Here is a 16,136-nt window from a genome sequence, read left to right on the forward strand (position 1 = left end):
GTGTGGATCACAATAAACTGTGGAAAATGCTTCAATAGATGGGAATACCAGACCACCTTACCTGCCTCCTTAGAAATCTGTATGCAGGTCAAGAAGCAACAGTTAGAACCAGACATGGAACAACAGATTGGTTCCAAATTGAGAAAGGAGTATGTCAAAGCTGTATATTGTTACCCTGCTTATTTAACTTACATGAAGAGTACATCATACAAAATGCCAGGCTGGATGAAGCACAAGCTGGAATCAAGATTGCCGGGAGAAATAACAATAACCTCAGATATGCAGATGACACCACCCTTACGGCAGAAAGTGAAGAGGAACTAAAGAGCCTCCTGATGAAAGTGAAAGAGGAAAGTGAAGAAGCTGGCTTAAAACTCAGCATTCAAAAACGAAGATCATCACATCTCATCCCATCACTTCACGGCAAATAGATGGGGAAACAGTGCAAACAGTGACAGACTTATCTTCTTGGGCTCCAAAATCACTGTAGATGGTGACTGCACCCATAAAATTAAAAGATGCTTGCTCCTGGAAGAAAAGCTACAACAAGCCTCAGTCCAGTTCAGTTCAGTCGCTCAGTCATGTCCGACTCTTTGCGACCCCATGAATTGCAGCACCCCAGGCCTCCCTGTCCATCACCAACTCGCAGAGTTCACTCCAACTCACGTCCATTGAGTCGGTGATACAAAAAGCATAGACATTACTTTGCTGACAAAGGTCCGTCTAGTCAAAGCCATGGTTTTTCCAGTAGTCATGTATGGATGTGAGAGTTGGACTGTGAAGAAGTCTGAGCACCGAAGAATTGATGCTTTTGAACTGTGGTGTTGGAGAAGCGTCTTGAGAGTCCCTTGGACTGCAAGGAGCTCCAACCAGTCAATCTTAAAGGAAATCAGTCCTAAATATTCATTGGAAGGACTGATGCTGAAGCTGAAGCTTCAATACTTAGGCCACCTGATGTGAAGAACTGACTCATTGAAAAATACCCTGATACTAGGAAAGTTTGAAGGCAGGAGGAGAAGGGGATGATAGAGGATGAGATGGTTGGATGGCATCACCGACTCGATGGACATGAGTTTGAGCAAGCTCTGAGAGTTGGTGATAGACAGGGGAGCATGGTGTACTGCAGTACATGGAGTCACAAAGAGTTGGACACAACTGAGCGAGTGAACTGAACTGAACTGAAGCAATCTCTAGCAGGTAAAACCATAACATAGCAATAGAATCTCCCTCAGGGCCCCTTCTTCATGGGAGCTCCCTGCACTCCATCAATATTGAGTGTCCTTCCATAGCCCAGGAATCACCATTTAATATCTCATCAAGGCCCATTATCTGCTTGGCAGTCTTCAACCCTGGTACTTACCCCAGATCTCTCCTCACCTCATCATAATTTACCTGCTCTCTCTTAAAATCTTATTGTTAATTTACTTATGTATGCCAGTGAAGAGCCTATATATTTTTCACAGGAATCCCAGAGAAACAATACAGGATGGTTGTTCTCAAATGTGTTATTGGTAGCAGTAATGCGAGCTGATAAACTGAGTGCTCACTCTTGTGCCAAGTCACACATGTGCTGTAGATGTTACCTCATACGAGCTTCACAACATCCTATGAGCTTCATTTCACAGATGAAGAAACTGAGGTTTAGAGAGACGAAGTCACTTGGCCAAGGACAAACAAATACTGGGAAGAGGCAGTGCCCGAATTCACCCCTGGATCTGCCACTCTCACCAGTGATACTCTCAGATCCTGGAACGTCCCTGCCTCCCTAAGCTTGATCCTACCCCTAGGACCCAAATGAATTCCTGCTTTCAATCACGTTACTTGGAATCAGGTTATTGAGAACTAACTTAGAAGAGGCGTTGGGAAGTTCAGAGGGAGACACCCTGGCAGTGGGCCTTCAGGCTGCCCCTAGACTAGACACCGCTCCGGCCGAAGGGCCATGCTGGGACCTTTGTGTGTGAAAGAGGCTTCTCATTTCTAGCCCCTACCTAAGGAGCTGAATCCTGAATATTTTATTTGTAATGGCCTGAATGGGTGGCTGGGGGGGTGGTTGGAGGAAGAAACAATTTATGAATATTTTGTTTTATTCATTATCTACTATTGAATCAAATTCTAAAGTCTAAATCTAAAAGAAAAATCTGTAAATTTTCTTGTATTTTGCTCATCTCAGAATTTTCCTGGTTCAGAAACTCTTCAACAATGGAGTAATGAACCTCCCAATAAAGTTACACCTCAGGAAATATTCTTCTTTGTCTTCAAACTGACTTGTGTCTGTAGGACAGCATTTTCTAAGTAGTAATCTAAGTATTGCATCCTTGTTGAGAAATTCAGAGCACAACGTACTTGTCATCAGGTGGTAAAAGGTAATGATAACAGTAGTAATAGTAATTCAGTATTTTACACTCACTGAGAGCCAATAACCATTCTATGCACTGTGCTAGGCAGAATCATTGGATATACATGCTACATGTGGGAATGGAAACAGTCATCTTTCCTATTCACAAGTGAGGATGCCTAACCTCTTGAAGGCACAGAGAGGTTAGGAAATTTGTTCTGAGTCATAAAGTTTGTAAATAGAAAGCTGGTCTTAAATCCAAGTAGTCTGACTACTAATTTTATTTCCTTGTACTGTAAAAGAGCCAGTCCTCCTCTATCCATTTATAAACTAAATCATTTTTATATTTTGGCAAAGAAGATGAAAGCCAAAGTTTATTTGGAACTTAAAGCAGTCCCACCAAAACCCTGTTATAGTGTGTGAGAGTGATGGTCTCCATTGGAAGGCTGCCCCATTAGGATGGTGTTTTGAAATTAAAGATGAGTGATATTGTATCAGCTTTCCTCATCCTTTCAGTTCAGTTCAGTTGCTCTTTGCAACTCTTTGCAACCCCATGGACTGCAGCACACCAGTCCTCCCTGTCCATCCCCAACTCTTGGAGTTCACTCAAACTCATGTCCATTGAGTCAGTGATGCCATCCAGTCATCTCATCGTCTGTCATCCCCTTCTCCTACCGCCTTCAATCTTTCCCAGCATCAGGATCTTTTCAAATGAGTCAGCTCTTTGCATCAGGTGGCCAATGTTTTGGATTTTCAGCTTCAGCATCAATCCTTCCAATGAATATTCAGGATTGATTTCCTTTAGGATGGACTGATTGGATCTCCTTGCAGTCCAAGGGACTCTCAAGAAGCTTCTCTAACACCATAGTTCAAAAGCATCAATTCTTCGGCACTCAGCTTTCTTTATAGTCCAACTCTCACATCCATACATGACCACTGGAAAAACCATAGCCTTGACTAGATGGACCTTTGTTGGCAAAGTAATGTCTCTGCTTTTTAATATGCTGTCTAGGTTGCCTCATCCTTTATGCTTAGCTTTTCTCATCATTTTAATAACTTCACTATCTGGATAATACATTCCTCTAGGTAACACTGAACAACCTTTTTTGTACAACACAAAACAAAAATATTCTTTTTTATGAAAAATATACAACACAAAAATATCCTTAGTCTAAACTTTCTGGTTACTTTTCACTGATCATGACAGAGAAGAAGAAAAATAACAAATGACCTCCAAATTAAAATATATGGAGATACTTTCACCTCAAATTCAAACTTGATTCACCAAATATCTGATTTTTTCAGTGCAAAGTTTAAAGAAATTTTTAATGTCTCTCCTACCTTTTTTCAGCCAAAACTTAAATTCATTGAGAATCTTAGTATAGAAATTTTCTATTCAAATTTCTAACAGTTATTCTCTTTGAAAATCAAAACTCAAGGGAGTTCTATGGTGGCAGAGCTTATGCTTTCAGAAGATTAAAGGTTACAGTTTAAAATGTTAAGTCTTTCACTGAAAAAGCCTTGAAAGTGAGATCAATAAAATTGTTACCTTTTTAATAATAATGACTAGAAATTTTTCCATTTCTTTACATTTGATTTTCCACGTTTATCATATGGCTTACGTACCATGCATATGATCTCTTGAACCTTAGTGGATTTATGAAGCCAAAGAAAAAAACAGGCAAATAAAGAAACAACAACTCTGTTCTGTTACACTGAACACTTCCCAGTGTTCTGCCTGATTCTAATTACCTTAATTTACCCAGGATGCTTCAGTATAACCACCTGGAAAAATGAGGGTGGAACTTTGATTCTGGGAGGCATATGGAAATTTAATTACTAGATTTACAAAGTATTTTAAAACCCCCAGATAAAATTGACCAGAAGACTGGAGAAGAATATCCTCATTAGCAGTAGTGGGGTTATATGGAATGGTGGGGATTTCTGAGACTCAAAAGCCTGTGTCTATTTTTCTACACTGGCCCCTCAGCCCCATCTTCTACAACCAGCCTCAAGAGGAAGTGGAGAAAGAATCATTTATTCACCTCTGGCTGGAAGAACTGCAGATTTCAACTGTGGCAGTTCTAGCACTGAGGAGAAAACACACATAGGAAAAAAGAAGGCCATGTCTCACTTCCAAATTAAAAAAAGACATTTCTACATGTTTCCATAACCCACAGACTGCTGCCATTTGAGGCCAACCCCCTCCAAGTTTTCCTCTTTGTCTAGTGTAGTTGCTAAGTCTAGGCCACTGTCAGCAGTCCTTTTCACTCACCCAGGACCATCCCCACACCCCACAGATGCAGAGATTCTCTGGAGACATGTGTACTCTGGTATCAAACAATGCAACTCATGTTTGATTTTGGATAACCTTGCACTGCTGAATAAAATAACCCTTGAGAAAGAAGCAATAAAAGCTCTGTAAGAAAAATGACTCATGTTTCCAAGCTGTCTAAAGTGATCACTTATCCCAACAAATGGTAATTCTTTCAAGACACAGTGGGCATGCACCATACTTATAAAAGTCTGGGAGAAAAGCCTTGCAAATCATTTTTTTTAAAATTCGTGTTAAAATGTATCAAAAGAATATTTCTGGTAGGGTGTACCAGACAGGGTATGCTTGAAAACAAAAACCACATGGATGTGAAAGCCAAGGTGCATTGGCCCAGGGAGGCAGCGGGGTTGGGTAGGGGTGGGGTCTCTGCAGAACATCCAAGCTCATTGTTTATGTACTTGTTTATGTGCCTCTAATTGTTTTCCCTTTTCTCCCCCCACTGGTTAGAGTGCAAAGATGTGAACAAAGTGGCTTATTGCCCACTGGTGCTGAAGTTCAAGTTCTGTAGTCGAGCATACTTCAGACAGATGTGTTGTAAGACCTGCCAAGGACACTGACCCACGGAAAGCCAGAGAGAGCGCCTTGTCATTTCATCGTGGAAATGTATCCATCACAGAGAGCCACCCAGAGGAAGAGGATTGATGTCCTTGCAAATGCATTACCCTGTGGAAAACGTAACCACTGGTCAGCCCTCGCTGACAGGATTTCAATATTATTTTAACTTCTGTGAAGTGGGATTTATTGATCCAAAGTGCTGGACACGGTAGTAGGAGGGAATGCCAGATTGGAGAGATCCAAACAACGCAGGGAGACTTGCTTACTGTGGAACCTTTGTGTTCTTTCGAGTAAATCCAATAGCCTGTTTACCTCCTTGGACCATTAAGATAATTTTTATTATGGACTTAGCAATGACACTGAATCCATTTGTGTTTAAAACTGTTTAAAATGTAGCTGTTTTGTCTTGGTCAACTATGGAAGTAAAGAAGATTCAGAAATCTTAAGTCATAGCTTAAAAATATTTACTATACTTTATCTCACTCCAACAGCACCACAATTTAAATTCTAAAATGGGCTTTGAACTGTAATTTAAGGCGGAATTATAAATCAGAAGTAATGAAAGTTTGTATTATTTTTCTTCATTCCACTTAATTTCCTTAGGAATAATCCCCCTGTTCTGAACACTGCTGTGAGCCATATATAAACTATATTAAACTGAACAACAATGAAGGACTTAGTTTAAAGCAGTGCATCAGTTACTGCAGCTGTGCAAGTCTATAAATTCACTGCTTAAAGACTGTGGCCAACTTGCCATTGTGCAAGTGAAGCTGAGATTTCCATTAAAACTTTAAGAGAAAAACATTTCAATTTCATGCAGAAGCAGACCTGGGGTATGGTAGAGACTGAAGTTCCAGGCCTTTTGCTGCCAGCACACAGGCTGCCTCAGTTCTTATTTGAGTCACCCCAACTCACTCATGTTTACATCCTCTCCAGCCACAGAACGGCTTCTGCCCTGTTGGATCGTTGCATATGCCTGAGCTTGCTGAGATGATACCATGCAAAAGACAGACTGGCTCGGTGACAACCAGGCAGACCCTTTTGCTGACAATTACGATGAGTTCCAGATGTCCCTTCTTTGATATGGCAGAAGGGCATTTATTTATATGAGAGCAAGTGTGTGTGTGTATGTGTGTGTGTGTGTGCAGGCGCTTTTGAGTGTGTGGGTAGGTGAGTGTGCTTGCACATAGATGTGCTATTTCTGTGAGTTCTAAGGTAGGCAAGGGACAATAACCAAAGAAGAAAAACTCATGAAGACTAGAGATCATAAAGCATCATTTAAATAGTCACCTAACCAAGGATTTTGTATTTTTTATGGATACTCTGAATGGCAATTAAATGTGAAATCCAATTTCTTGGGTAGCTCAAACTCTAGAATCAAATCTACCTAAATTAAATTGACTAGCTCACATTTTCCCTGTCCACAAGTTTCACATCACGCTCGTCAAAAAGATTTGACAGTGAGATTTTTTAAGAAGAGAAACAAAAAGAGGGTACTTGCTTTATGAATATGTTGTACTTGAACACTTGCAGCAGGATCTTGACGAATGTGTTTTGTGTCCAAAACACGACTGCACCATGCGACACCAACACCTCAAACTCAAACCAAATGGCTACTTTGCAAGATACTACTTGCGGTTAAAGAGTGTGTTTGACTTAAATCATCACTGTGCTCTGAAACAACCTGCCGGGTGTATCACATACACCATGACCTAAGAGTGGCTGATTAGGTTTTTCAGAAAGGAAGAGAAACTCATATTCTTCAAAAACCAAACTAGATGTCAGGTTTGCTGTGGACAGTCAGCCTGGGACGTTTGTTGCTCTGCATGTTCAGTCATGGTCATCTGTGTCTCCTCGCCTGCTTTCTCTCAACACCGCAGCTCACATCCCTGAGTTTCCAGAGAGAGCTATTGACAGTGGGCGAGAGTGGCCAGTGCGTCTATCTCTGCTGCCTTGAAGACAGCCCAAGTGCCACCTCAGCCATTCAGTGAAGGGCAGACAGCCCACAAGCACTGACTTCCTTTGGTCCCTTGCAAAGAGCAGTTAACTCGGTGCTAATGTGCCTGGTGAAATAAACTAAACCAACAAAGGATAGGTGGTTTCTGTGGCACCTTTTAGACATAGGTTTGCTGTCAGGATCTGCTTTTTCCAACGTAAATACCAGCTTATGTTTTTATTTCAAGAAGATTTCTTACATTACTGACTAGAGGCTCCTTTCCCCCTCACCCAGGAACTAACATTGTGAGGGCCATAACCCTGGGCCCCGGCAGCACCCCAACTGGTGCTAGAAAGGAGGGTAGCCATGTTCCTCTGGGGGTTGTGCAGCGGCAAGGCCAGGGGGCAGAGAGCACCTGGAAACAGCATCAGATTACTTTCTGGAAAGATCCAAACACAGAATATATACAATAGGACTAAACTTTCAATTGGTCTCGAATTTATACCTGACTGAGAAAGTCTTATTCCATATCACATCACAACATTACTGCTGCTCTCTCATCCATCACGTGGCTGCATGATGCCCTATTCCTAAATATTAACAATAGGATTGTCTGTGGAGGCTGAGCCACCCTGGCAGGCCCTCCAAAAGGAGTGAGCTATGTAGGCTACTCAGAGAAGCCTAAGGAAACTGGTACCCCATGACTGAGAGAAGTATCTGCCACTGCAGAGACCCGCCAAAAAAGGCAAGGTAAGCGTAGCCAACTGACTCCCTGAACAGTCCATTTCATTAGGAATTTTATTATTTGAGTGAATGTCACATAGGTATCCTTAATAATACAGAATGAAATTACCTTTGTATTATTGTGATTAGTTGTTGCTTATTTTATATTCAGTATTAATGTGGTACACTGTTACTTTTTTTTTTGCTTTGTAAATTATATTCTAATTTATTGCCATGTTTCCTAACACTTGTTCTACATTCAGTCTCCTGCTTGTAATGAAAATGAAAAAGTCATTGTAACACTTGATGGAGTGAAATTCCACACCAGGCACAGATTTTTTTAACATAGATAATTTAGTAAAAATAAAAATTCAGCTTGTAAGAATGATTCAGATGGAAGTTGTCTATTCCCTGAAAAGATGGTGTTAAACTCACAGTAGAACTCTCTCCCTTGCAATACCATACTGCAGTGAAAGTGAAATGGAAGTGTTAGTCACATCTGACTCTTTGCAACCTTATGGACTGTAGCCTGCCAGGCTCCTCTGTCCATGGGATTCTCTAGGCGAGAATACTGGAGTGGGTAGCCATTCCCTTCTCCAGGGGATTTTCCCAACCCAGGAGCCAAACCCAGGTCTCCTGAACTGCAGACAGTTTCTTTACCGTCTGTCACCAAGGAAGCCCCTACGTCGTCTAAATTTTCCAGGAAGTGTCTGGACTGAGATAACTTGTTGCATTCTTTTTTCTTTTTTTGGCCACACCGTGAAGAATGCAGGATCTTAGTTCCCTGACCAAGGATCAAACCCACACCCCCAACAGTGGAAGCGCAGATTCTCAACTGCTGGACTGCCAGGGAAGTCCCACTCGTTGCCTTCTTATTACCCTTCTCAGAGATTACATCTACTTGTATGTCAGTAACATCTAAATGCAAGGCCTCAGTTATTTCTGGTGGGGCTGTATCCCCAGATGCCACCAGCCAGCTGTTCTAAGGCCAGAAGGGAAGTCAGACTGGCCACTGCCACGTAACTTGAGTCACACGGCCCACAACTCTTTTGCCCTCTCCTTTTTGCCTTCCATGTAAGCTCTTTAGTATAGACACAAGGTATTTCATTGTAGAAAGGGTGCTGAACAAAGAATTCATGCTTGAAGGGTTTTTCTATTCATATTCGACTAGGAACAAAGAACAAGATGAGCATTCTTTGCCACCTTCAGACATTTCCTCTTAGGCTGAGCCGCTTTGCTGAACTGAGGGACCCTATCATATGGAAAGGCAACAGTTCATATGAAGCTTAGCAGCTAATAAGTTATCCCTCCTGCATGCTTAGCTGTTTCAGTACTTTGATAATGACAACTTCATCAATTACGTTAAAAAATGTGCATTGTCCAAAACATGTTTGTGCTTTAATCCACTCACTCCCATATCCCTCCCCCACACATTCAATTATATACATTAGAAGGAATCAAGAAAGGTGATTAGATAGTTCTGGGGGGTGCTTTTCAAGGTCATCTTAGGAGCCAAAAACGGTGAAGTATTATGAATGCTCAGTTAAGAAGACCCTGGCACCAACTATTTCAGCCTCCCACTGCATTTGCAAAGGGTAGTTCTGCTGCTATGGGTCAGGGAGGGGGAACACCAACCAAGAAATAAGTCCTGCTTTAGCTTTGATTCCTCAAGATTCAAATCTGTCTTTTCATCTACAGTTGTTTTCAAGCTTCTGTTTAAATGTTTCTCTCCCAGTGAAATACCTAACTGTCACTATCTTGCCTAGGGCACTGACCCCAAGGACAGTCCGACTTTCTAAAGATTTTGCCACTGCTGGAGGAGCAGTAGGACCCTTCAACCTTATGCTCCAAGAGGCCAGGTGACTTTTTTTTCAAGTAAATTAGGAAGAAAGTTGGATATTGACCTTGGTAACGAAAATACGTGAATTTGTGTGGCAAGGGTAAGATTCATTACTTTTAAAAGAAGGGAAAAGAAATGTAATTCAGGGGGAAAAGAAAAAAAGTCATAGCCCAGAAGGACTGGAAAATTCTAAATAAGTGGTCACAGAAAAGAGATCACTCACTGAATAAAGAAAAGTGACAGATTATTTTTGCCATTCTGTCTTGTTCATATCATCAGAATGTGTGGACTAAACTGACACATGGTTTTAAAAAAAGCAGCTGTTCACAATGGTTTTGTGCCTTAGACGTCAAAACCTCAGGCTGGAACTTAAAAGGAAAACGGTCTTTTCTCCCGTTTCTTTCTCAGAGGGTTATTTCTAGCCTCGTTCATCCCTCATTTCATCCGCAGATGATATCTGAGGCCGGAAATGGAACAGTGGTTTGAGGGCTGGCTCTGCTCTGTGGAGCAAACCAAGGTTATGCCCATATTGTCTCTTGGTCAGTGGCTTTCCTTAGCACACTGAAAGCCTTGAACTCTATAGGTGCTTCTTAAATTTTTGGCTTGAACACCTTACCTCACCAAGAAGCTTCACATGAAAAGGGGCAAGGCCTCCTAGAACTCAGAGTGCTTCTTCAGATCAATGGCTCAAAAAGTTGGTGGCATCCACCAGCCCAAGACTGATGTAATTCTTGGGAGGCCTGCTCTGTGGCCCTGGCAAGGGCAGTTGTGGATAGCAGGCTACTGCATGGGCTCACAGAGCAGCAATTATAAGATGACGCTCCTGAAATCCCAAGCAAATATGGCCACAGGAAGTTCGATTCCAGGCCAGGTGTGCCCACTATGTCTGGAGATTGGCATTAACCATGGGCATTCATTTATATCAGTGTTTGCTGAGGCCCTATTGTGACCAGCTTCTGTGCTAGACACTTAGCATATGCTGTCCCGTGGAATATTCTCTTAACAAACCTGTGAGGACAATACTGTCGATCCCCATTTACAGATGCCAAAACTGAGGCTCAGAGAGGTTGAATAAGTTATGAATAGTCACAGGCCAGTGAGGAAATACTTCTTTGGCATATAGAAGGGAGCTGCCTGGCCCACCTCTGGGACAAGGAAGCTGGGAAGGAAGCTCCTCTACCAAAGAGAAAACAACCTGGCTAGAGGCGATGAGGTCCTACTTCCTGGGAAGCAGTGGGCCCAAGGCCATGGGAGGGGCCTGAGGGGTCACCGAAGGGTAAACTTGGGGCTCCTGTCTGGTAGGTGGTGGTGTTCACTCTGAAAATTCCTATGTCTGGTGACAAAATTACAGGTGGGGACCAGAAGTGGTTTCCGAGCATGTGGTTAGAGTTCGTGGGAAGAGGAGGAGAAGGAAGGTCAAAGACACTGGAGGATGTGGCAGCAGCCAAGCAACACGAAGGCTGTCACCGCTCCTGAAACGTCCTGTTTGGAACCACGGAGCCTGTCCCTGCCTGACAGCCCCCCACGCCATTTCCAGACATGCCAGATGGCCTTGCTGACCTGCATCCACTCAGTTGGAGCAGAATGAGTCCCGTGTTGGCTTTGGGGTAAGTTCTGAAGAAGGAAGGTGGGATTCTCTGTGTTTCAGTCAGAGCAGTACCATAGGGACTGGAAAGCCCAGGCCATGGGGCTGCTGCCAGAAAGCACATTCTTTGACCTTCTGTGGTGGGTCCACAGAGTGGAACCAGGTGTTCTTTTAGCCCATGCCAGAATGCATTGGCTGTCCGACTGGCCACCTGCCTCCACCCCACCGACAGGGCTTTTGGCTGGCCCTCTACCAAACAGCTGTGCTGGGAGCCACAGGTGGCCGCCCACGCTTGTGCCCAGGCCAGCAGCTGCATTGGCCTGACTCAGCCTGGCAAGATGGACCTCATGCACCTATGCCCTCCACCCCAGCTCCTCCCCAAACCAGGTCACTCAACAGGCTGCAGAAAAGGAAAACCAAAGTGTACATGCACTAAGGAATTGCTTTTGTGTTCCAAAGGCAAGCAAAAAGCATGCTGTTCTCTTCCCCTTCTTTCAGTATCATCAACTTTGGTATTTTATTTTTAACCATTCAAATCCAATATAAATGAATCAACATTTAGTTCCTGTTTGTTGCTTATGTTGTTGTTAGAATAAAAAAACCTCCTGATGCTTTGTATCTATACAAATATAAAGGCAAAGGAGGATGACGTCCAAGTTAAAAGAGATAATGTGTACTTATTATCTAGATAGTAGTAAGAATGGCTTGATATTTTTAAAAAAACACTCCCAGAAGTGACTAAAATGTGAGTTTGAATTAAAATGGGTAGGGGAAAAACAGTTCTCACAGCTGACCTAAATGCAATAAAGACGAATTTAAGAGCTTTAAACTTTGAAACAGAGAAAAAGTACAGTTGAGAAATTAAATACATTTTATTTTGAGATTTAAAAGGGGAAGTGTATGCTGAAATTATGAAACAAGATAATAACCTGGAGCGGACACATTTAGCTTTCAGGATTTTCTGAATGTAGGCTGGGTCAGGAAGATGTTATTATTTACTGTGCCAGGAGCCAAGTCCCCTCCAGTGTGGGAAGCTCCTGCTGAAGGGAAGGAGGAGAGGCCCCACTGTTTCATTTTTTCCCATATTTAATCTCAACTGCAGAAACTACATGTACCAGCTATCTCCTATGTCTGGCTTTTAAAATCAATACTTTAGAACTTAACTCTCCAAATGAGTGCTGTTCCCTTCCATGTAATCACTGGAGATCACTCTGTACTCATCCTAAGAGCAAAATCATCACTCAAAGCTGTCTTAAAATTGCTTGTTTAGACTATCTCCCCGAGTAAGATGGATTTGATTTTCACAAAATTTCAAAACCAGATCTGATGAGTAATTTGCATATAATCATTTTGGCTACAAATATCTTCTGTCTTACAAATTGACCCCAGGTGATACCACAAAAACAACTCCAAATACGCTTTGAGCAAGTGACTTTTTTGAAGGATTTCACTCATTTGGATGCAAAAGTGCTGGTGTTTTGTCTAAAAATTATTGGCATTACTTTATAATCCAATTTAAGACTGATATAATACATGCTTTTGCTAAATATCCCTATTTCTACTTCTAAAATTAGCTGAAACCTGGACCACCTAACCTGATGTGTTATCTGTTAGGGAGAAGAAAGATCTCTGACCTCTTAGAACTGAGTCAACTCTTAAATACAGGAAGCAGAACCACTTCTCAGACCCTGGAGGTTAGCACACAGCTGTCCTTTCAGGATTCCCTTCCAGAGGGCTAATTAACCAAGGTCTATCAGCACCGCTAGCAAAGCTGCCGCCAAGTGCGCAAGACTTGGTGCTCTGCTTCCTCACCATTGGGAAATGCCACAAGTTTACACAACTGTCTGTGTGTTGCATTCCTGCAGCTCAAGTCATTTCCCATTTTCTTAAATGATAATTCCAAAATGAGCCTTGTCCTCTGAAGTGAATTGGCTCCATGTGGGGCTGACAAGCCAGCACTGAGTGTCTTCTCCCTTAGTCTGCCTCTCTCCTAGAGTTTTCAAGGAAGTTGTTAATGATGTGTAAACAGATACTCAAACATATGGGGTCGACTGCTACTGTAAGGAATTCCAAGTGGTCTTTTGAAGAAGATAGTTACTCCCTTACTTATTTAACTTTGAAGTGTGAATTTTTACCATGAGTTTTTTTTTTTTTACATATAAAACAGATACCCATGTAAATATCAAGACACAAACCAAAAAAATTTTTTCCCAAGATTTTTGCTGTAACGTGCCTTAAAATTCACAATTTTTGTATCTTCCTTCCCACCCTCCCCCACCCCCACCAAAGTCTGGAAAATTCCATGGACAGAGGAGCCTGGTGGGTCGCAAAGAGTCGAACATGACTGAGCACACAACACTCCACTCCCCACCCCCAAAGAGCCAGATCATTTTAAATTCATACCCTGTCTTTCCAAACAGCTTCAAAAAGTCTCCTTGGGTGGCCAGGAATTCTTGTTCCTCAAAATTAGTGGTGACAGCTATGGTCAGGGACACTTTTGGAGTCCACTGTCACTCCAAATCAAAAAGAAAACTTCACTTTAAACCTGTTTACAGTCTCCCCCCCCCCCCCCACCAACAGTCTAACAAATGGATCTTTTTCATCCACTTCATAGTAATTAAGTTGCTGATAATTGCCTAGGAGAAAAGCTCTGATAAGACGATGGGATCCCTTCAAGAAGTGTATGAAGAAAATAATAAGTGATAGTGTATTTATTTAATGTAATATGTTTTATAAGAATAAGGGGTGCTGAGAAATTAGAACTGTTTCCCGCATTGTTGAAGATATTTGATTTTTTTTTTTTTTGCTTTAGGCAAGAAAGTATCAACTTTATTTTGTTTTAATTTATTTTGGAAATTTTCATGCATATGCAAAGAGCAGAGAGACTTGTTTAACTACTCAGCCTTCTTCACCCAAGTTCTGGCAGTTATCAACACATGACCAGCCTTTTTTCCATCTACACTCCTCTACTGTGGATTATTTAAGCAAAATTATTTCATCATTAAATATTTTAGAATGTGGCCCTAAAAGATAAAGACTTTGAAAAGAGACCACACTACTATTTTATAAACACTTTCATTTTCATTGTGAAATTGCATTTGCTCTTTTTAAAACTGTTGTCCTCAAACTTAAGAAAGTAAAAAAATTGTATATGCCACTTAATGAGCACCTACTGTATGCTCTATATCCGGTCAGGTCATATTAGAAGGGGTTTTCTGTCCATTATCTTATCATAATATTGATTTTATCTAAGAGGAAACTGAGGCTGAGAGAGGTTAAGAGACTCATCCACTGGCATGTTGTGCCCAGCTGGACTGTAGAAAACCAGGATTTATGAGAAAACAATTCTACTGCCAGTGCCTATCCTTTCTTTGTTGCAAATCACATTTAGGAAGAGGAACATCCAACATCCCTCTCTGCTTGTTGATCCCAGAAGAGTGGTCCCAAAACAAGTAACTCATGGAGAAAAACAATTCCCTTCCTCTGGCCCTTCCGGACCATGGGTGCTTCCAGCCTAAGTTTTGTAAGACAGTGTTGCCTTCCTGTAACTGTCTTGCTGCAAATGATTTCAGCCATATTTTTCTTTACAATCAGCGAGTCAATAGCTCCCCTAGTTAATGAAACTTCTCTCAAATTCCAACTCCACTGCAAAATTTCTGACTGTAACCATACGTAATTAATTGTAGCAAGTTCAACTGTGTCGTTAAAAGTTATCTGTAGGGAAGTGTTGTGACGTTTGCAAATAGCTTTCAAAGAATTGATTTTTTAAAATGGGGCAGGTGTAGAGAGAGAACAACAAACAAATATAGCAAATGTTAATAATTGGTAAATATAGGTGATGGGTAAACGGGAAGAATGTTCATCCCCACAGAATGTGTGGGCATGTATTGCATGTGTATACATGTATATGTGTGTTCACATGCATGTGTGTGTGTGTGTGTGTGTGTGTATGTTTAGAGAGAGGAAGAAGGAGTGAGCAATGGCTTATTGATATCTCAGTCAAAAAAAAGAAAGCTTAGTGAATTAGTCTTTCCTATCCTTTTTCATCTTTATAAGCAGGAAACCAAGTGAAAAGCAGGACTTGGAATCACAAGTCTTTCATGTAAGGAGTAGCCAGAGAGGAAAGCAACTGGGCTAAAACCCAATTCTGAGTCTTTGTCCAAAAATGAGTTTTTCTCAAGTTGGAGCAGTGGTTCCCAGACTTTCAGATTTCATGGACCACTAAAATTTCAAACTACTTTGAAGACAGATGTAGAGTGGCTAACTTTTTGCTCTGCCAAGCAAAGACATTTTTCTAAAATCTATCCTTTCTAAGAGAGAGTACATTTGAACACTAAAAACATGGAAGTTAACTATCTTATTCTTATTTTTCCGTTTAACCTCCTTTTCAACTAAGAAGGCTTTTAACTGCATGTATACAACACTAATAGCTGGATTTCTCTGGTGGCTCAAACAGTAAAGAATCTGCCTGCAATACAGGAAACCTGGGTTCAATCCTTGGATTGGGAAGATCCCCTGGAGTAGGAAATGACAACCCAGTCCTGTATTCTTGCCTGGAGAATCCCCATGGATGGAGGAGCCTGGTGGACTGCAGTCCATGGGGTCACAAAGAGTCGGACACAATTGAGCGACTAAACACAACACACGAACAACACTAAGGGCTTCCCTGGTGGCTCAGTTGGTAAAGAATCTGCCTGCAATGCAGGAGACTTGGGTTTGATCCCTGGGTCAGGAAGATCCCCTGGAGAAGGAAATGACAACCCACTCTAGTATTCTTGCCTGGGAGATCATATGGAAGAGGAGCCTAGCAGTCCATGGGGTCTCAAG

General features: G+C 41.8%; 1 protein-coding gene across 5 annotated transcripts in view; it reads left to right on the plus strand.

Moving 5' to 3' along the window:
- Positions 1–16,136, plus strand: part of ADAMTS6 (ADAM metallopeptidase with thrombospondin type 1 motif 6) — a 429,734-nt gene that overhangs the window by 269,750 nt on the left and 143,848 nt on the right. For 4 of the 5 annotated variants that reach the window (XR_009491879.1, XR_009491881.1, XR_009491880.1 and 1 more), the window contains exons 24-26: positions 5,118–7,911; positions 8,650–9,743; positions 11,076–11,331. Coding sequence is in view for 1 of the 5 variants with exons in the window: in NM_001193016.1 (NP_001179945.1) it covers positions 5,118–5,227 (110 nt within the window). In the remaining 4 variants the exon portion in view is untranslated. Of the gene's footprint in view, positions 1–5,117; positions 7,912–8,649; positions 9,744–11,075; positions 11,332–16,136 lie in introns of those variants that run through there. The other variant, NM_001193016.1, reaches the window with a different exon arrangement.

Source organism: Bos taurus, chromosome 20 (assembly GCF_002263795.3).
Source record: "Bos taurus isolate L1 Dominette 01449 registration number 42190680 breed Hereford chromosome 20, ARS-UCD2.0, whole genome shotgun sequence".
NCBI lineage: Eukaryota > Metazoa > Chordata > Mammalia > Artiodactyla > Bovidae > Bos > Bos taurus.